Raw genomic sequence first — 21,186 nt, forward strand, 5'->3', positions numbered from 1 at the left:
CACTTAACCCCAATTGCCCTACCTTCCCCCTCCTAAAAGACCAATAAATAATTTTTTTTTAGAAAGAGCCAAAGATTGAGGCAGGAGAGCAGCCTAGGGCCCAAAGTGTTCTAGGACAGAGGTGTCAAACACATGGTAGAATGCCTCAGAACCAGATTAAAATATACTTGGGAAAGTATATTAACAAAACAAAGAAAAATACAATAGAATATAGAAATATGTGGTTTTCTAAGCCAACATGCTGTTCTCAGGAATCCTTATGCATAATTTAGTGACCCATATTTCAATTTGAGTTTGACACATAAAACAATTCTTAACTTTTTTTAAGTTTCGAGTGCCAAATTCTATCCCTTCTTCCTCCTTTTTCTGCCTTCCTGAAAGGAAAAAAAAACCTGATATTGTCTGCTGGAGCATACTATTTTTCACTTTCTTAATTTCTTACATTCTTTTGTTGCTGTTCAAGTACAAAATGACTAATATGGAGATGTTTTACATGACTGAACGTGTATAACCTATATCAGATATTTTATAGAAAAAAATTGAAACCATTTGCCATAAGCTCCTTTTCTCTTCATCTCCAAAAATTCAGGTGCCTTCTGCCAGCCACTCTCTCCTGCTTCACTCCTATCTCTTATGATGATGTGGCCTTTCTTCCTACCAAGGTTAACTCCTCTACTTGTTCAAGTGATTCCATTGCATCCTGTCTCCTCCAACAGATTGCCCTCTCTGCCATCCCTACTCTTTCACTTATTTTCAATCTCTCTCTCTCTACTGGCTCATTTCTTTTTCTTTTCTTTTTCTTTTTTTTAAAGCAATTGGGGTTAAGTTGCCCACGGTTATATGGCCGGTTTTTTTATGTGGGTGTTAAGTATCTGAGGCTGGAACCTATCCCAGGCCCTCCCAACTCCAGGGTCGGCACTCTTACTCACTGCACCACCTAGCCGCCCCTACTGGCTCATTTCTTACTGACTACAAACATACCTATATCTACCCTCTCCTGAAAAAATACCTTCACTAGATTCTTCCATTGACTCTATGATCACATCTCTCTTCTGCCCTCTGTAAGTTCCTTGAAAAGGCCATCTACTAAATAGGTGCCTCCACTTTCTCTCCTCTCACTCTTTTCTTAACCCTTTACTTGGCTTCTGACCTCATCATTTCCACTATAACTGCTCCTATAAAGTTACTAATGATCCTTTAGTTGCCCGATCTAATGGTCTTTTTTCTATCCTCATTCTTGACCTCTCTGTAGTCTTTGACATTAGTGATCATGCTTGCTCCTTGATACTTCATTCAACTGAAATTGCTTTCTTCCTAGTCATTAATGATCTCTTAATTGTCAAATCTAATGGCCTTTTTTCAAGCCTTATTCTTCTTCACCCTTCTGCAGCCTCTGACACTGTTGATTACTGTCTTCTCCTTTTCTGGACACCATTCTCTCCTGATTCTCCTATTTATCAGACTGCTCCTTCTCTGTCTCCTTCACTAGCTCCTCTTCCAGATTTTGCCCTCTGGCCATAGTCCATTAGGGTCCTGTCTTGGGCCCTCTGCTTTCCCTAGATTGCTTCCTGTGGTTATCTCATCAGATACTATGGATTTAATTACCATATTTATGTTGATGATTCTTAAATCTATCTATACTGCCCCAAACCTGCTGCTGATGAGAATGCTGTGCATTTTCATATCCCCAATTACCTTTCAACATATTAAAATGGATGTCCAGTAGACATCTTAAAATCAACACCTAAAATGAAATCCATTCTCTTTACTCCGAAACCTCTTTCGTACTTTCCCTATTATTGGGGAGGTAACACAAATTTCTTTGTTCTACCTGGACTATTATAATAATCTGCCTGCCTCAAGTCTTTCCCCACTTCATTCTACTATCTATTTAACCACTAGAGCAGTTTTCCCAAAGTTTAGTTCTGATCATGTCTTCTCCAACTCTTTAAGTTCCAATGAATGGCTCCCTGTCACCTCCAGGATCAAATACAAAATTTTCTGTTTGGCATTCAAAACCTTCTTCCACCCAACTCCTTTCCCAATCTTTTTATGTCTTACTTCTAACTATGCTCTCTTCTTTCCAGTGAACTCTGGCCTCCTTACTTTTTCAGGAACAAGATCTTCCATCCATTGGCTGTAGGCATTTTCTTTAGCTGTCCCCCTTGTCCCCCCAAAAAGAATGTTTCCCCTCCTCAACTCTACCAATCTCCCTGGCTTTCTGTAAGTTCCAACCCCTCTTAATTCAGTGCCTGGTACATAGTAGGCCCTTAGTAAATGTTTTTTGATTTAGTGAATTAGTTATTTCCTACTTATCCTGAATACAGCTTGTTTTGTATATATTTGCATATTGTCTCTCCTATTAGATTGTAAGCTCCTTGAGGGCAGAGACCATCTTTTATTTTTGTTTGTTTCCTAAGCACTTAGCATAGTGCCTGGCACACAGTAGTTCTTTAATAAATGTATATTGATTGTTTGAAAGTGTGTCTCTGGAATGACTAGGTTTAAACAATACCCATAGACTGGCCGAATGTACCTGGGTCTAGAAAGCGGCAATCCAAATGCTAATTTATCTTTGAACATATTTGATTTTATTCCTTTTGCTTTTATGGGTAATAACTGTATACAGCTAAATTAAGATTATGTGATAAATATTATACAATATGACAGAATGAAAATATAGTAAAGAGGAAGAGTTAAGAATTTCCCCTCAAGGGTGGAGGAGACATTAAGACAAGTACTATTAATCACAACAGGAAGGAAGGGGATAGAAGTAGTCAGCTCTCTAAGAGTCATGGAGAGTTTGGTGTGCCCTGGAGTGCTCACTGGTGTTGGATAGAGCACATTTTTTGCAAGATAAAGACTGAATTATCAGTTATCTTAGCCCTTATTTGTGAATAGGATCATGCAGTGGCCAGTAATGTTCCTTAGTGGTACGGCAAAATCATTATTTCACAAAATCAATTTGGACATATACATAAATCATTCATATTTAAAACTTCTAAGTTTCATAGACTAGGGATCTTAGAATCAATTTAAGATTTATTGAAGATTACATTGTGTAGTACTTTACTACCTATTTCCTACTTGATCCTTTTGGGATGGTGGGGTCAGGGGAAACAGGGAGAGAAACTCAGGACTTTTGTGCTAATGCACATGTATCTGGAATGCTTTCGGCATCCTGGGACATCTACTGTGTCAGGAATTGGTCCACTTTCTTTTTTTCATTGCCACCACTCATTCTATTATGGATTCCCATTTCCATCGCAGAAGTGGACCCAATGACAAAGCTTCCATACTCTTCTATTGAGTAAATGGACCCTTCAGCAGTTTTCTAAGGTTTTTGTTTTTACTCTTAATGAATATGTTACAGCTCACTTACACTCTTACTGCTCCTAAGCTCATGTCTCTTTGTGCCCCAACTGCCTTCTCTTTTATCCTCATTCTTCTCTTTCTTTCCTTTCACTTTCCCTCCTTCCTCTCCAATGCCCTTTCCAATTAACTGGATTTGTTTATTTGTTTTTTGCTATCTTCTACTCATACATCCCTTTACCCATGGAGAAAAGATTAGGGTCTTAGAAACATAGCAATCAGACATCCTACATTTGATAGGGCTTCTCATTATTGTCCTCAGATGGTAGAATTGGTCCCTGAGAAAGCACTAGTGTAAGATGATTCAGATGACTTTGGAGGAGAGAGTGAGGCTTATGAGTTTGCACAGCCCTGCCTCACAAACCAATTCACCTTCAAGTTAAGACATCACCCTTCTGGTATTTTGGGTCCTCTTCGAGAAGGAAGGACAAATAACAATCTGTGAGCAGTAGTAGCTGCCTTGCAGGAGAACCAAAACTGGCCATTTCCAGTTGGGTAATGCTCCCTCCCTCCCTCCCCCCCTCCCTTGGGAGTGAGTTCCTTCCTTCCTTCCTTCCTTCCTTCCTTCCTTCCTTCCTTCCTCTCCCTCTGTCCACATGGGAAATCATACCCTTAAGGTGAATACTCTGCTCAAAGGAATATAAATTTTCATTGCTGAAACCTTACAAGATATCTTGGGGTCTGGGGGCTAGATTTGTTTTTTTTCTTCTCTTCCTAATTATGTATTCTATTATTTAAACAAAAAAAAAAACTAGGACAATTAACTCTTTTGTCCCATGTAGTTTCATTTATGATTTCTTGAAATTGAGCTCTGGAAAGCTAGGCTTTGATAAAGGCCACTGGGATTCAAATGGAATTACTGGACCTTGCCTCAGTGATTGGCCAATAATAGGTCCCAGCTCAAGACCTACTTGGTCATTGTTTGGGTCTTGATGGCTCTGTGTGTCTATGTAAGTAGCAACTGTTTCTGTTCAGACCAGAAACCCTAAGAGTCTTCCCATTCCAGTTTGATTTTTTTTGGGGGGGGGGGAGGAGTACCAAATTAGACCATATTTAGCCTCATTTCTTACCTAGCCTTAAATGACTGAGTGGTGCCGCCTCAAAAACTGAGACCTGGGAAAGACCTGAGCTTAAAAAGGCTAAGGTCTCCCACTGCATCTGGGCTCATCTCCAATCATTCTGACCTGTGTCTTGCTACTGGACTCAGATGACCCCAGAGGAAGGAGGCTGAAAATTTTTCACTGCTCTGCTTCACTTAAATCCAATTCAGTTTCAAGTCAAGACACCACCCTCTGGGTGTCATTAGTCCACTTCTAGAACAAAGGACAAATAACAGAATAAGCACATCACTCAATCCTTATCTCAGGGGATAATATAATCTGCTTTCTTTTCAAGGCTCACTCTTCTATTTTTTTCCTGGCTCATATCCCCTCAGGTCTCTTCTAAGACTTCACTCCACCTTTCTTTCCCTCTTTCTTACCTCCAATCTTTCCTTCTCTTTTACCTCCTCAGATACAATTTACTCCACCATCCCTAAAAAAATTCACCTAAAAATTCTCCCCTATTTCCTGCTATCTTCTTGTCCCTTCATTGCTGACTTTCTAGAAAGTCTCTGCTCCTCTGCTTCCCCACTGCTCAGTCACTTTCACACTTCCTGAAACTACTTTGTCCAAGCTCAACCATGACTTTTGATTTGCCAAATCCAATGGTCTTTTCTCATGCTTATCCTATAAACCTTTCAGTAATATTTGACATTGTTTACATTCTTACTTCTAGACACTATACTTGGCTTCCTTGATATGTCAACACATGAAGTGGGAAGTGTTGGATTTGGTGGCTAGAAATTTCCATCTGGATGTCTTATTGCACTTTAATTTGATTTGTCCAAAAATGAACTCATCACATTGAAAGGCATCATAGTGTAGTGGGGGGGAGGGGGGGAGAGAATACCGTCTCTGGAATCAAATAGCCTGAGTTCCAATCTCAGTTCTGTCACTGTCTCCTTGGACGAGTGTCTGCTAAAACTCCACCTTCTGTCCCCAAGCTCATATAGACATATACACATACATATGTAATTACATACTATTTCCCCAGTTAGATTGTGACCTCCTTGAAGACAGCAACTTTAAAAAATTCTAATCTTTCTTTGCATCCCCAACACCTCTCTGTCTCAGTTTTCTCACCTGTAAAACGAGGGCATTAGATTAGTTGGCCTCTGAGGTCCTTTTCAGTTGGAGATCCATGATCCTATGACTAAGAGTTTACAAGGAATACTAATATGCTAGGAATACAGATCTCAAGAATGAACATGACCTACATTTTGCAGTGATGTTTAGAGACCTCTGTGGGGGGCGGGGCGGGGGGGGCAGAGAGGGAAGGTTGGGGTGCAAAGAGCAGAAGAGATCTGATTTTCGCTCTCCTCACACTGTTATCCTTAGGGGCAGGTGTAGGGGCCTTGTGGAAATGCACCTGATTTACACCAGTGCTATTTAGGGAAGGTAAGGAGGTACGTGCTGGAAGATGATCACGGTACATTTCAGAATCTGGAGAGGGAAGGGAGCTGCCTAAATAGGGGTAGTAGCAGCAGCTTTGGCAGTGTGGACATATCCCTATCACCGGTTCCTGCATTTGGGGAAGTGGGGTGTGGGGTGGGGGTGGGGGTGGGGGTGGAACGACGGGAGGAGGAAGGTGAAGGAAAAAAATTCAGAATGGAGGTCACATGCTCCTCCTGCTTTTGGCCAATAGTAAGTACTCAGCCGCTCCGCTCCCTCCTCCCCAGACCTTACTTTCTCAATGATTGGTGGGCCCACCCTTCCCGCGGGCACCCGCGGGCCGGGCTCTCGCGAGCGTATAGGCCTTTGTTAAAATCCGGCCACTGACTCACCTTTCTCTCTTCTTCACGGCGGCGAAGGTGCAGGATGCAGGCGGCCTACAGGGCCAAAGGTAGCCAGGCCTCTTTGGCCTTCCCCCTGTCACTGCCGCCCACTTTTTTCCCCACGCGACCTCGGCCGCAGCCCGTTGAGTCTTGACCATGCCCGGAGCTTGGTGTTGGAGACGGGTGGTGGAAGAGCCGGAGGTTGGGTGGGGTGCGCGTCGGAGGCAGCGGGTCCGGGTCCGACCTTCTTGGGCATGCGGGCGGTCCCGGACGGGCCGGGTACTCAAGCGTGAAAGGGAACTTGAGCCTCCGGGGATGGGGGAAGTATCTTTCTGTTCATGCTGTTAGTTCCTCCCCTGGGTACTACTCCAGGACCCAGTCCCGAGATGCATGTCCAGGCCAGAGCCGGGATCCAAGGAGCCTAAAGGCAGGCGGGCTGCGCAGGGGCTTGCGTCTCGGGTGGGCCGGCCCCGCAGTGCCAACACGGGGGTGGGGGACAGTTGGGTAGACGTGGGTGGTGCGGGCTTTACAGACCCGCAGGCCTCTGCGGACCCGGACCGGGACCAGGCCTCCATTACGTCTGCGTCTCTTTCCGCGGTGCCCCATGTGGCCGAGTCCCCTTCAGCTTTGCCCACCTAGAGCTAATGGTGCTTCACGTGGCCAGAACAGAGGGGTAAAGCACGCTTCTCTCTCAAACCCGGGACAGACACTCCACCATCTGTCCCGGATCCTGTCGTGAGAGACAATCCCAGCCACTTAGTTCTGCTGGCAGCCCCAGGGGCTCAGCCTCTCGGGTGTTACCCTGTTCTGCTTTAAGTTGTAACACTTGAATTTGTCTTTCTAGGTGCTTGGTGGAAGGGCCGCCCTGGCTACATTGTTTGTTACTGCTTGGAAGATGTGAACTGTTAAAACCCATTTGCCATAGGAACAGGCAGGCGCTGAGGTTTTGGAAGGCCTTGGAAAATTGAGAGCTAATACATGATTTTTCAGTATCAGGTAGTAAGATTTGTATCACTAATATTAAACTTCTTAAAGGAGTATCTTATGTTACCACATATGTATATGTTCCCTGAAGGGATACATTTGCTTTAATCTTAAAAGATCAGCTTTTCTATTTTTCCTGCCCTTGATAAGTAGTCATTTTATAATGACATTGAAAAAAAAAATAGGACCATGTTCTGTTTTTGTGAATGTGCCCCTTGCTCTAAAACAGTATTTTCAGGAATTTGTGATGAAGCACAAAATCATCCCCCCACACACCCTGTAAATCATAATTATTAGCAATTAGGTTAAATTCCCATTGAAAATTAAGAAACAGTGAAATGTGAGGGAGGGAATAGTAAATATGAAAAATATCCCTTCTATGTGTCCTGTTAAGGCAGATGGTGCTTTAAAGAGGCTAACCCAGAAAGAAGGGTATACTAATTCTCCATTAAACCCAAACCTGAGATTTAAAGCTCTTTGGATCCTGTCTGGAGTTACAACTGAATATTGGTGGGTTTAAGGGTTTCTTTGTGATTTTTTTTTTCTTTTTTCGGAGGGCAATTGGGGTTGTGACTTGCCCAATTCTTTGATTTTTTTTTTAACTTTGCAGATCTTTGTAAGTAAATTTTTTAATTCTTTCTCACTCAAAATGTCAAATTAATGTTAAAGTTATCTTTAGTTAGTTTAATGCCATAACTGAAAAGCACTGTAGTTAAGTGAGGTATATTCAGTGGATGAAGAAAAAATCTGATAGGTCATTAGACACATTCTCATTAACAATGCACCATCGAGAAGCATTGGGAAATATATCACTTCTTTTATGGAAACTAAGCAATTTATTATGAGCTACAAATAGAGAATATTAATGTTGTAGAACTTGTTGCCTCAGGATCTACAGTACTGAATACCTTTTTTCTCCCTTTTTTTTAGGTAGGAAAAATACAAGCTGGGATGATCTGATTCTGAGACACCTCCAAAAAACTTTAATCCACTGCTGTATAATTCACAAGGTGTGACCATTACATGAGACTAGTTTTTATTGTCTGACTTGTGGAAGCAGAGAAGTGGCCCTAGTGGAACATGATTCACTTTGCAGGAAAAAATATTTTCATGGTCCCTGAATCAGTAATGTAGTTATAGAGTGTAGAAAAGCATGCTTCCTGTTGGTGTAAAAATGAGTGACCGTTACTTAGAACAAAGAATTCATATCAAACTTTGTGTAAAACTAAACAAATCTGCCAGTGAGACCCTTGAAATGTTAAAAGAAGCTTATGGGGATGAAATGATGTCAAGAGCGAGAGTTTTTGACTGGCACAAAAGGTTTAAGGAAGGTAGGGATGATGTTCATGATGATGCACGGAGTGGGCGCCCAATCACCCACAGGACCAGTGAAAATGTTGAAAAGGTCAGAAATTTGGTTCATACAAATAGCCGATTAACTGTGAGAATGATGGCTGAAAAGTTATCTTTAGATAAAGAGACAGTTAGACTTATTTTGAAGGAGAATTTGAATATGAGAAAAGTTTCTGGGAAGATTGTGCCTTGTACAGTTTCAGGAGATAATGCTAGTGAGGGAGAACTAAAGTAGAAGAGTATAACAATCTTTCTTTGGAGTTTGTAGGATTAACTTTCAGAGATTTTTGCTTTATTCTGTTGTTTTATTGCTATAGAAAATTAACCTAAAATAAGCTTGACCAACTTCAAACATTTTCATTAGGTATTCTTGGTAGAAAATGGGAAGAAGGTATAAATGAAAGATGAAAGCAGTGATGATATAATGGAGTTGGCACCTGCTAGTTTATCATAGTGGAAGAACTAGGTATTTATTTTTATGCATAGAATGGTTTTGTCTTATTTGCTAAGGTTTAGCCAATAATGTCTGAAAGGTGGGTAGCTGATGTAGTTCAAGGGTGAACCAGGACTTGTGCTATACATCTTTAAAACATAAGACTAGGAGGAGAGCTGACTGGCTAGGTCAGTCTTATCTATCTAAAGAAAATGCTGTTTGCCGAGAAGGAATGAAGGCTCAGCTTAAAACAGGACAGTGATTCAGGCAAATCAGCAAGAGTAGAATACCATGGAAAAAGTATTTTTTTGATAAGTATACTATTCAAAAAGTAGAAAAAGGCGTTGGCTAAAAAAAAGAACTGATTTGTAATTTTATTTTAAATTAACTAGTATACCTTTGATTATATGAATTTCAGGTTTAACTACTGAAGTTTCCCTAAGTTACTTGAATCTAAAATCTTTTCTGATATCCTTTCATTAGGGAAATAAATTTATTTAGTGGGAAGATTAATTCAGCATTAATTGGCAACTAATACTTTGAACTCTGTCACGGATGGCATAAGATCTAAACTTTTTCAGAGTTCTCTATTTGGTTGAATAAATTAGTGTATTAGTATCAGTTGAGCAGAAACTTTGTCATTAAATTACTATAAACCATAGAAATTGAATAACATTTTAATAATTGTTAAATGTCAAGTTCATTTGGAGCAACCAGCAAATCTGAAAGGGAATGTAGGGGAAGAGTACTCAGTTTCTCAGTGGTATGGATTACTGTTCTAAAGTGTTGGAAATATTTCATATGAAGAGGCCAAATGACTTGTAATCAAACTTATATAGTAGCTGAGCAGGGAAAACTGGGAATTATCAAAGAATTAGTTTCTGTTTTATTCTTCAGGTAAATGCTTACACTGAAAAGGTTCATGACTTACATAAGACCAATGCATTAGATAATGGCCTCCCTTGAGCTTCACTAATAGATCAGCAGAGTATCTAGGGAGTGTTGTAGAATTATATTTGGTCTATTAGGGATTGAAGTTCCATAACTAACAAATTGGAGGACAGCAAAGTAGACAAGGTTTATGTGGAAGGCATGATTTTAAAAAATTAAAATCTAGGAAAGATAACAAGAAAGCCTACAACCCAAAACAGTAGGCACTAATAAAAATAATTGATTCCAATTATATTTTAGTTAGAACTTGTTTTGGTTAGCAAGTATATAAAATATACAAAAGTAATAGCTGGATTTCGAAGAAACCACAAACTGCTATTTGAAATTGTCACGAGTTTATATCTACATATTTAGTGTATATCATTGCTAGATCTTAGTCCAGTCATATCTTCCCTTCCTGATATAATGTGCAATACTATGTTATACTGATTTTTCAAAATTTGAGACTTAATGTAGATTGATTTTGTTAAAGAATATTGTTAATAACAATAAAGTTTTCTATGCTCTCATTTTACTCTACTGCTAACCTCTTGGTCTCCTTACACTTCTGACATCTCTTTTCCTCTCTGTTACCCTCTTGCATCTAGTTAATTGCCTTCATTTAAACCATAAAATATCTGTACTTTAGTAGCCTTTTTTGTATCCTGCATTTTCCCATTATAACTTTATGTTCTTTTGGTAAAGACGGGATAAGAGTAAATGTTTTTCTGTCTTGGCTGTTGCTAACAAAGCTATTAAAATAAGGAGTGCTATCCCTGTCTGACCTCTAGACTTAACTATGCATCCTGAACAAACTATCCCCTTTTTCTTACCCAGTCACAGTTTCTCCTTAGTATTGCCTTTGCAAACAAATGTCTGTGACTATAGGTGTATGCATGTCTGTATGTATGTTCTGTTAGATCATAGCCATTCTAAATGATAGCTGTCAGAGATGTAATAATTACTCATAATGTGTATAATGAATACTCAGTATTAACCTTTTTTCAATACTTTAATAATTTGCAGATATGACTAGCCCTATTTATGACATATTCATGGTGCCTTCACTTGAGGTTTGTGCTTTTTTATGTCAGGCCTATTAAATGTAATATAAAAATTTGAGCTTACACAGCTTACTAATTTAAATATAAGTTGGCATGAAAAGTAATAGCAAATGAGTTCAAATCTTGATATTGTGTAATTTACTATGAGTAAATTATTCCATTTTAAAAGTGGTGTTTACTGTGTCCAAGGCACTGGGCCATCCTTTGTATCTTAAGGATGACTGTATTGTCAAATAAAGGAAAATTACATCAGAATAATTAGAGGCTTGAAATGCTTACTGTTATAAAGTTGTTGGAGATAACTACTGTAAAACTGTACTGTAAGTATTCTGATCATTCGAGGGATGAGTATGGCAATATGTCCCTAAAACTTTTACTGTTTTATACAAAGTAGTGTCCATTTCATTATTAAGCTCTAGCAGGATAAATGGCAATTATTAGCACTAGTGTCTTATAAACAGCAATCTAGTAAGACTTTTTTTTTACTTGCACAGACTTTTCCTTAGCTTGTTTTAGTTTTGTTTATTCATTCAGAGGCTTTTTACTTAGTACTAGTACATTTGTCATATTCTAAATCTATTAAATATTCATTAAATTCATGGAAACATCATTATTGAGTTTATATGTTTAGGAACTAATTTACATTAAGTTTTGCACTTTGTCATAATTTGAGCTTTTTTTTTTCATGTTTTCTTACAAATGATGCTAGTGATTTTTTGTAGCTCCTAAAATTCACCTTTTGGGAAGGAGAGAGCATGGAAACCCTGAAGTTGTGTTTAATTGTAATGAAATAAAAATAAACCTTGTATAAAAGACTAAAGTTATTTTTGGTGATATTTGGTAATTCACACATTTTCCTCCAAAGTGTTTTACAAATATGTCATTTAATCCTTGCCACAAAACTGAGAAGTAGGTACTATTATCCTAACTTCAGCTGAAACAACTTAAATGCCTTGGCTGGGGTCACTCTAATAAGTATGAGGCTGGATTTAATGCCAGGTCTTCTTCACTTTCAGATTCAGTGCTAGCAAATGAAGAGAAACTACTTTCAGGTTAAGTATAGAAGGGTTGTTCTAGAGGCTGGGAGCTTGGGGTTCTAAATGTTTTTTCAATAACTAGTGAATTAATATCTAAGCTTTTTTTTTTTTCAAAATGGAAGTTTTAATGACCTTTGGACTCTCCATTTTACTGAATGGCACAGATTAGGGGTGAAGAAAGCATTGCTACAGTAGGAATGAAGGAGTTCAACTTTCCACAGTATGTTTTGCTTATAAAGAAAAGAAATAGCTTGTCCGTGATCATTCATGAATGTGTGGTTCAGGTAAAGATTATACAGAATATAGGACACATCTCACCACCCTCAGAAGGTAGCTGTTCCCTCCAAAGGAGAGGGAAAAAGTGTTAAGAATAGTTGTAAGATTTGGGGGATTCTGCAACTTGATAGGAAAAGATTCAGTCTTTATAATTGGTTTCAATCTCTCTAGAAACATTCTGAGGTTTCACTCACTACCAAAGGCCATTACTCAGAAAAGGTTAAAGACCTAGGAACTAAGGAACAATGAAGAGAAATTTTTGTATGTTTGAAAGACCCATTTCATGGAAAATAGGTTGCAATAAAACTCTTAGTAATCTGGAACTGAATCAAACATTTGCAGTGATCAAAGCCCATGGAAGAACCATGGCATAAACTCAAGAAATTTGGTGGTTTGAATACAATGTCTGAGGTTGACCAGGAATATCAATAGGACTTTGATTTTAGTGTTTGTTAGGCCTTGTGGTATTTGTACAATTTGAAGGGACCTGAGAAGTTCCCACCCATGAATGAGCAACAATCCCCTTCTAGCAGCTTAGACAAATGAAATGGCTAATGTTAGTGCAACATGCAGAAATAGCTCATCCCATTTGGGGAATTGCAATTCTACAGTCTCCTTTAAAATGCAATTCGTATATGTGAAGATGATAGTCATTTTTTGCTGTGCCAAAACTTCCAAGCTCACAGTGGCACAATGGATAGAGTGCTAGGTCAGTTGTGTGACCTTGAACAAGTCATTAAACCTCTGCCTACATTTCCTGTAAATGGGCATAATGCCACCTACCTCCCAGGGTTGTGAGGATCAAATGAGATGTTTGTAAAGTGATTAAGCATAGTCCTTTCACAGAGTAGGTGCTATATATGTTAGCTATCATTCCTCTTGCCACAAGAGACATGCCAGAAAGAAGACAGACCTCTTGTGTTTATGTCAGGCTGGCGAATGGCCACCTATGTCTTCCCTCAGAAGAGATTCATAACCACCACTAAGGCTTAAAAACCTACCACTTTTGTCCTCTGCTGTTCCTCAGACTGAAGTACAGATATCTTTCTAGTCTTTTGCCTGTCTCTTCAGACTGGGATTTCAAAAGTCACCTATTCTGTACCTAACATTTGTAACCAAAGTAGTAAGCTGACTGGCTTCAGTTTGAGGTTTGGTTTTTATTTTATGGATGAGATTACTATTTAAATTATATTAGGAAAGTCAATAAGGCAGTTAATTAAGGCTATAACTTAAAAGCTAATTGTATGCTAGCAAGTAACTTCTATAATTGGATGAGTGAGTCAATCAGTTTTTCTTGCAGCATTATTTTAACAGGCCACCAACACTGAGCTCTGTTCAGAATCAGAAAAGAAGCATAAATTGTTTGGATTTCTATTTCTAGCTTTGCCACTGACTGCTTTTATACTCAGAGCATGACAATCAGATGGTTTTTTTTTTCCTATCTGCAAAATGCAGACAGTGTTTTTGACCTCTCATTTGCTTTGAAAGTGTCAGGATATTTTTTAATTGCTCTATTTTTAGTGGTGGAAAGTCAGTTTTCTTATTAAGCTAATAATAGACTAAAATTTTTAAAAAATAAAGCATTGAGTGATTAACTGCTTCTCTTTAAAATTTCAGTTTCTAAATGGAATATAAACCTGAATGATGAACAGAACTTTCAACTTTTTTTTTTTTGCTTTTTCAGAGGGCAGTTAGGGTTAAGTGACTTGCCCAAAGTCACACGGCTACTAAGTGTGTCAAGTATCTGAGGTCAGATTTGAACTCAGGTCCTCCTGACTCCAGGGCTGGTGCTCTATTCACTGTGCTACCTAGCCTCCTCCGAAGTTTGAACTGTTAAAACATGGCATTAAAAAGTGAAAGCCTATATTCTGATCAGATTTTTTTCCTGTATATCAGAAATATGAGCCAGGTCACTAGAAGAAACTGACAAAATTGAACTAGCATAATGGCATATGACTCCATGTACATTTAAACTTTAAATTCAGCAAAGAAGTTAGTGACTACCTGCTTCAGGTTTGCCTATAACCTGATATCTATCCTATAACCAAAGATAACTTGGGGGTTGACTGACTCCATTGACAAAGGCAATAACAATACTGAGTGAAGGTTAACATCATTCCGATTATGTATGGGACTATACTAGACCACAGGGTTTGCCCTTGGGCAGTACACAGTGAAAGTAGAATATTAGATTAGTTCCCTAGTGCTAACTGAAATCTCCCTCTCTTGGATAATAGGAAAGGAAATTTTCAGTGTGCGATGTTTAAAAAGTTTGAGAAACATAACTTCTGGGCAATTATTTTATTAATCATGTTAACAAAAATAAATAAGAGGGGTCAGTGACACTCTTGAATCCCAGGAACCCACTCAGCAAGTATATGCCCTTGGAAGACTGGGTATGTCTGAGGGTAGTAATCTCTGATTGGTTAACAAGTAATGACAGAGAATGCATATTATAATGAGAGTTAGACCCGTTCTAATGAGGGACTGGGGTATGTGACTTTGATTAGATAATTTATTTCCAAATCACCCCCAGCCTATGACAAGTCTAATCAGAATTTATTCCCACCCAAAACCTGAGTAGAACTCCTGGGGCTTCCTCACCTGGATGGGGTCTAAAACAGGGTTGGGGAGAAAATTAATCCAATCTCATCAGTGATGTCTTTCAAATTCCGGCTTGGCTTAGTAGAGAATAAGGTTTCAGCAAGAGATAAATCCTGTGTCTCCCCAATATTAACAATTATTTAATAATCATTTCTCTCAAGTGCAGATAGAGGCCAAGAACACAATAAAGCAAGCAACTACTAGGAATCAGGTGAACAGATCAATGAGTTTGAGAAAGCCAGAGATAAGGGATAGAATCAAATCCAGAAATTCACCACAAGGTTTTAAGGGAAGTGTTGACAAGAAGCGGTGGATGAATTTCAGGCTTAAAAAGTTTGTTTCTGGGAGAAAGAAGATGCTCAAGCCGGGCAAGCAATCAATCTCATACAATTGAGTATTAGCACTGGTGTTAGAGGATCTGGGTTCAAATCCTACATTTGATGCTTATTACTTGTGTGACAGTAAACCTCCCCAGGTCTTACTTTGCTCATTTGTAAAATAAAGAGGTTGGACTAGATAGCCTGAGAGATCCCTTCTAAATCAATGAGTCTGTGGACCAGGGGTGGGGAACCTGGGGTCTTGAAACCACATGAGGTCTTCTAGGTGCTTGGGTGTGGCCTTTTGACTAAGTCCAAATTTTGCAGAACAAATCCTTTTATTAAGGGCTATTAAGTTTGGATTCAGTAAAGGGTTGCACTTGATAACCTAGAGGGTCACACCCCACCCCACTCCATACCCATAGTATGGATTAATCAATAAATATTATGTTACTACTATGAGCTAGACACTTGTACTATGGATACAGAACACAAATTCAATCATACTTAAAACTGACATCAGTTTTAAACCCTATCTGGTAATGGCCTTGTTCATGCCTATCAGCTACAAAGTACCTTCTGCTGCTTCCTTCATTAGCTTCCATGGACTTTATGGGCATCAAACAGTTTTTGACCACTGATCAATCAGTACAGACCGAATAATGTTAACAACAGAGTGGATTCTTTGGTAGAATAGTTATGTTTCCAAGATCTGAACATGGGCAATGAAGATCACGTTTCATAGAAATAGAATTCTAGAACTAAAAGTTGCTGTGGAAGGTCATCCAGTTCCAACCTCTCATTTTACAGATGAGGAAAGTGGGTGGTCCTCAGAATCACATGGCTGGTTAGTGACAGAATTTGGGCCACAATTCAGATCTCCTTAGCCCCATTCTAGGCTTGTCCCTGACACACCACAGTGCCTTTTATTTGTTGGAATATTAGCAGAGATAAGACACAGTGTAGCATGCCAATAGAGAGGTGGATTTAGTCAGGAAACCTGAATTTGACTCCTACCTCTGAAATATACTGATTCTGTGATCCGAGGCAAATCTTAACCTCTCACTGTCCTAGGCAATTCTCTAAGACTGAGTTTCAGAGAAGGTACCAACTTGTATTTGTATAGTTTCCATATCTGGGATTCCCCATACCAATGAAATCACCTCTAGTACCAATTCCTATCCTCCATCCTTTCCAGTAGGTGGGACTTAAACTTTTATTTATTCATTCAATAAACTTAGCACTAACTTTATGTAATGCACTGTGATATCTGGTAAGAAGGATAAAAGACAACTAAACCATAATCTCTGCCCTCAAAGTCACAAATTAACTGTGTGACATTGGGGAAGTCACTTAATCTTTTTGAGACTCAGTTTCGTCTGTAAAATAAAGGAGTTGGACTAGTTGATCAATAAAGTCTCTTCCAATTCTATTATCATAAAGTGTTTATATCACCACGGTAGGTCTTACGTAGGATTTAGGGTTTGAAATAACAGAGGAGGCTACTAGTAGGCAATAAGTGATTAGGGCATGTTTGCTGTTATCACTAAAATATTCTGTAAAGCAGGCAGAATAAGGAGCAGAGCATCAGAAGCAGTAGTTAGAACCACAATGGCATCTGCATCTATAAATCTTAGATATTTTCTGTCTCCCTCCCACCCTGACTACACACACCAAAAGCAGCATAGATGCAGAATGGGGGCTTTTAAAAAATCAGCTCTGCTATTAAAGTATTTCTGGTTAATGATTGTGTCAATAGCAGCTAATGCTTTGTCTACCTGTTACCAATAATTTGTTCATGCCTGTGACTAATTTAGTATAAAGCTTTAATGCCAGTCCACATGAGGTCATGCACAAACATTCTGAGGATGATTTCAAGGGCTTTCAGACTAATCTCCTATGGGGTTGGAAGCCTATTGCATACTTTCTATCAGTAGCATTACTCAGGGGATATACAGAATAGTCTAACAATTCTTCACCACCAGCACCAACATCTACAACAGCCCCTTTCCCCATAAAATTTCTTCTCCAAACAGACAAAAAACTCAAAAATTTTTTTTTGCTTTTTTTTTGGAGGGAGGAAAGCAAGGCAATTGGGATTAAGTGACTTGGCCAAGGTTACATGGCTAGTAAGTGTTAAGTGTCTGAAGTCAGATTTTAACTCAGGTCCTCCTGACTCCAGGGCTGCTACTTTGTTCACTGTGCCACCTAGCTTCCCCTCTCAATATTTTCAAGTTCCAAATTTAGGGACATGTTCTTTAGGCATGATGGAAATGCCTAAATACACATTCTTTTGTCAATGGATAAGAATAATCCCCTCATGAAGAGAAAGGAGTGGCAAGATCAGCACAGGTGTTGGATTACAGAACATGCTTGGGGACATAGGACCTTTGAAGTGTCAGACTTATAAACTGAGTGCTGGAAGTATGAGTTTCTATGTTTCAATAAAGCCTACCCTGAAAGCATTTCTGGGGATCAGACCAGAATGAACCAGACCAGGGGAAAAGAATGAGTGAGGGCGGAAGCCATGAGTATAGGCAACAAACTAAACAGCATTTTTTTTTTACTTGACTCCTATGTAATCACTGCTTCTAGATTATTTGATCAGGGACTTGGTCCATAGAACTTGAGATATCAAAATTTGCACAGATTAGGAGAGTCATAGAGTAGAAGAACCAATTGAGGGTCCCATTCTTGAAGGTCCTGTGATACACTGGTGTGATGGTAGTAGCATTGACTTATACAGATTTTCTCTCCAGATACCAGGGAGCTAGGGATGGAGGTGTTAGTGGCAAGATGGGGTTAGCCTTCTATGAATACCCGGTAAACCTACTGGTTCTTTTCCAGGTGACTACATATATGAACAAGCCTTCCTCATCCTGTCACACACACACACACACCACACACACACACACACACACACACACACACACACACACACACCATTTATTTGACCCTGCCATCCTCTCAAGCTATTGTTCTGTTTCTCTTTTGGCTTTCCACTGTCCAGCACTCCCAAAGTGTTTTCCACATTTTCTGATACTACTTTTGGACTTTTTTCAACAACTTCTGGCATCTAACTCTACCACTCTACTAAACTTCTCCCAAAGACTACCAACAATCTCTTAACTGCTAAATCTACTGACCTTTTCCTCAGTCTTCATTCTTTTTTACCTCCCAGATAATTTTGACCTCCTCCTGGATAATTTCTTCTCACTTGGCTACCATGGCACTGCTCTCTCTTTGTTCTTTGATGGCTTGAATGCTACTTTTGAATCTCATTTGCTGTAATTGACATTAATTTCCTGCCCCATAAGTGTGAATGTCATCCAATTGCCTATCATGGGCCCTCTTATCTGATCTCAATGGAATCTAATATTTGGTGATCCTCCCAGATCCCTGAGTGTCAATTATCACCTCTATGTAGATGATTCCCAAGCATAGGTGTACATAGATTATGGGTTGGGTGTAATAGTACACCATTAGGCAAGCATTATCATTAGCACTTTGCTCAAGTCTGTATATCCAGTCACAGTTTCTCTCTTAAATTCCAGTTTTACATTATCAGCTGCCTGTTGGACAGTTTCACCTTGATATCCTGTTGGCATCTCACATTCAACGTGTCCAAAACAACAGCTGAACTTCTCTATTAAATTTGTTCTTCTTCCAAACTCTTATCTTTCCATCTGGGGCTTCACCATTTTCTCAACTGCCCAGGTTTATAGACTCAGAGTCATCACTAGCTCTGATATCGCTTTCACCTTTTATCCACTTAGATTCCAGTTCTTCTTCCTGCCACCACAGTATCTATCACACTTTCTCCCTTCTCTCCACTTACACAGCCACTATTCTAATTCAGGTTCTCATTGCCTCTCGTCTGGACTATTGAAATAGCCTTCTAACTGATGTCCATGCTTTCAGTCTCTTCCTTCTTCAATCTGTCCTTTACACAACTGACATAATTGTCTTCCTAAGAAACAGACCTTGTCACTGCTCTGCCTATGAAAGTGCTAACCTGTTTTTTATATTGGTTTTTTTTTTTCCCAGAGGGGCAATTGGGGTTAAGTGACTTGCCCAAGGTCACATGTCTAGTAAGTGTTAAGTGTCTGAGGCTGGATTTGAACTCAGGTCCTCCTGACTCCAGGGTAGGTACTCTATTCACTAGCCTCCCCAACTAACCTGTTTTTTATAGGATAAAATACAAATTTATTAGCTTGACATTTAAGATGATTCTGGAGAAAATGTATAGTTTCCTCGTGAGTAGTACTTTTTTTTAAAACACACTCATACTTGCATAAACAGCAGAGGAGAAAAGCCTGAATGACATTAATCTGTAAGGTATGGCTGTGCACATTTTTCTATTTGAATTCCTTTGAAGTAGAGATCACAGATGATTTTTCCCCACCCATATCCCTTTGATATTTCATTGTGCCCCTACTCAGATCTATTATATAAACATAAAAACATAAAACAGGAATGTCTATACTCACCATTTTATTATTAAACAAGAAATTTGTCAAAGGAAACTGCTTAGTTATGCCTTGTTTCTAAAGCTTCTAGGCATCCCAGGGAGAAAGTTAATTTAGTGGCAATGTGACTTTTGTGTATCAATTTCTACTAAAAACATGAGATTTTAATGGGTTAGAAATGGATACATCAGCATGCCCAAAAAAGATCTTGAGTTTCTATAGGCATAATGTGGTGTTTAGTTAAGGAGTAAGTCATCCTTCCTAGAAATTAAATGTGAAACAATCATTTTCCCAAATAATTTTGAATGTATTTTTGCTGTTGTTATGTTGTGCCAGACCTATAATTTCATCAGCATAGGAAACTGCTACTGAAGGAACTCCCTTCACCAAATTAGATTAGGACATTTTCTGTAATATACAGTTACAGTGAAGTGATATATGATAAATGTACATGCAGTAGATTTAGCACTGGGCTTGGAGAAAGACCTGAACTCAAATCCAGCCTCAGATTCTTCCTAACTGTGTGATTCTGGGCAAGTTGCTTAAACTCTACCTGACTCAGTTTTCCTCAACTGTAACGTGGGGATAATAATAGCACCTCTTTTCCAGAGTTGTGAGAATCAAATAAAATAATATTTATAAAGTACTTGGAACATAGTAAGTGCCTAATAAATGGCTATTTCCCACCCCACTCTCCTTATATAATCTTAGAATTGCCTGTGGCAATGAAAATTTAGGTAATTTACAACAGGTGACCCCATCAGTATAAGTCAGAAGTGGGACTTGAATTTGGATGTCCTTTGATTTTAATGGAGGTTTTCTTATTCACTACACCTCTTGTTGTTCAGTCATTCAGCCAAGTCTACTTCTTCTTGCCCTTGTAAGGGTTTTTTTTGGCAAAGATAAAGGAGTGATTTACCATTTCCTCCTCCAGTAGTTTAAGACAAACAAAAGTTAAGTGACTTACCCAGGGTTACACAGCTAGTAAATCTCTGAGGTCAGATTTGAACTCAGGTTTTCCTGATTCCAGACTCAGTGCTCTATCCACTGAGCCACCTATCTGCCTCTCTTAGCTACATGTAAATGACTTATATTCAGAAATCCGTAAGTTTTAGGTGAAATTGAATTAACTTAATATTAGTCAGTACTCTGCCCTGCAGTACCCTGTCCTATCCCCCATTTTACCCAGCCACATTGAATCTTCCTTGCTACCAAAGACTGAAAGTACTTTTGGTTCCAAAGTCAGTGGAATGGAGATCTAGATAGTATACTGAGAAAATAGATACTTAAGTATATAGATGCTGTTAGATTTTGATTTATAGTAATAAGTTTTCTTAACAGATAGTTATATAAAATGGGATTAGCTGCATTTTATATATAACAGAAAAGAATCATCAGTTTATAATTTGAGAGCTCAAAGAAGAATCCCTTTTAAAAGCACCTTTTTAGTTTTTGTTTTTTATATTGCTGTT

General features: G+C 38.9%; 2 protein-coding genes and 2 non-coding genes across 4 annotated transcripts in view; all 4 read left to right on the forward strand.

Annotated features, from left to right (window-relative positions):
- Positions 1–21,186, forward strand: part of RASL11B (RAS like family 11 member B) — a 134,541-nt gene that overhangs the window by 25,178 nt on the left and 88,177 nt on the right. The window lies entirely within an intron of this gene.
- LOC138175000 (protein GVQW3-like) lies at positions 6,171–11,831 on the forward strand. Its single transcript, XM_069105223.1, has 3 exons — positions 6,171–6,315; positions 7,092–7,243; positions 8,162–11,831. Exon 3 carries the CDS (start codon positions 8,385–8,387, stop codon positions 8,817–8,819), a length of 435 nt encoding a protein of 144 aa, XP_068961324.1. The 5' UTR covers positions 6,171–6,315; positions 7,092–7,243; positions 8,162–8,384; the 3' UTR covers positions 8,820–11,831.
- Positions 6,875–6,995, forward strand: LOC138175226 (small nucleolar RNA SNORA26). The gene has a single exon (XR_011171944.1). It is a non-coding gene; the product is annotated as a small nucleolar RNA SNORA26 (small nucleolar RNA).
- Positions 7,613–7,733, forward strand: LOC138175225 (small nucleolar RNA SNORA26). The gene has a single exon (XR_011171943.1). It is a non-coding gene; the product is annotated as a small nucleolar RNA SNORA26 (small nucleolar RNA).

This window comes from Petaurus breviceps, unplaced genomic scaffold, assembly GCF_028583685.1.
Source record: "Petaurus breviceps papuanus isolate PSGF00001 unplaced genomic scaffold, PetGlider_PUasm1.0 76, whole genome shotgun sequence".
Classification (NCBI taxonomy): domain Eukaryota; kingdom Metazoa; phylum Chordata; class Mammalia; order Diprotodontia; family Petauridae; genus Petaurus; species Petaurus breviceps.

Bases quoted from the DNA above. Each gene is read 5' to 3' on its own strand.
- LOC138175000 (XM_069105223.1), top strand. From the start codon at position 8,385: ATGCTTCCTGTTGGTGTAAAAATGAGTGACCGTTACTTAGAACAAAGA.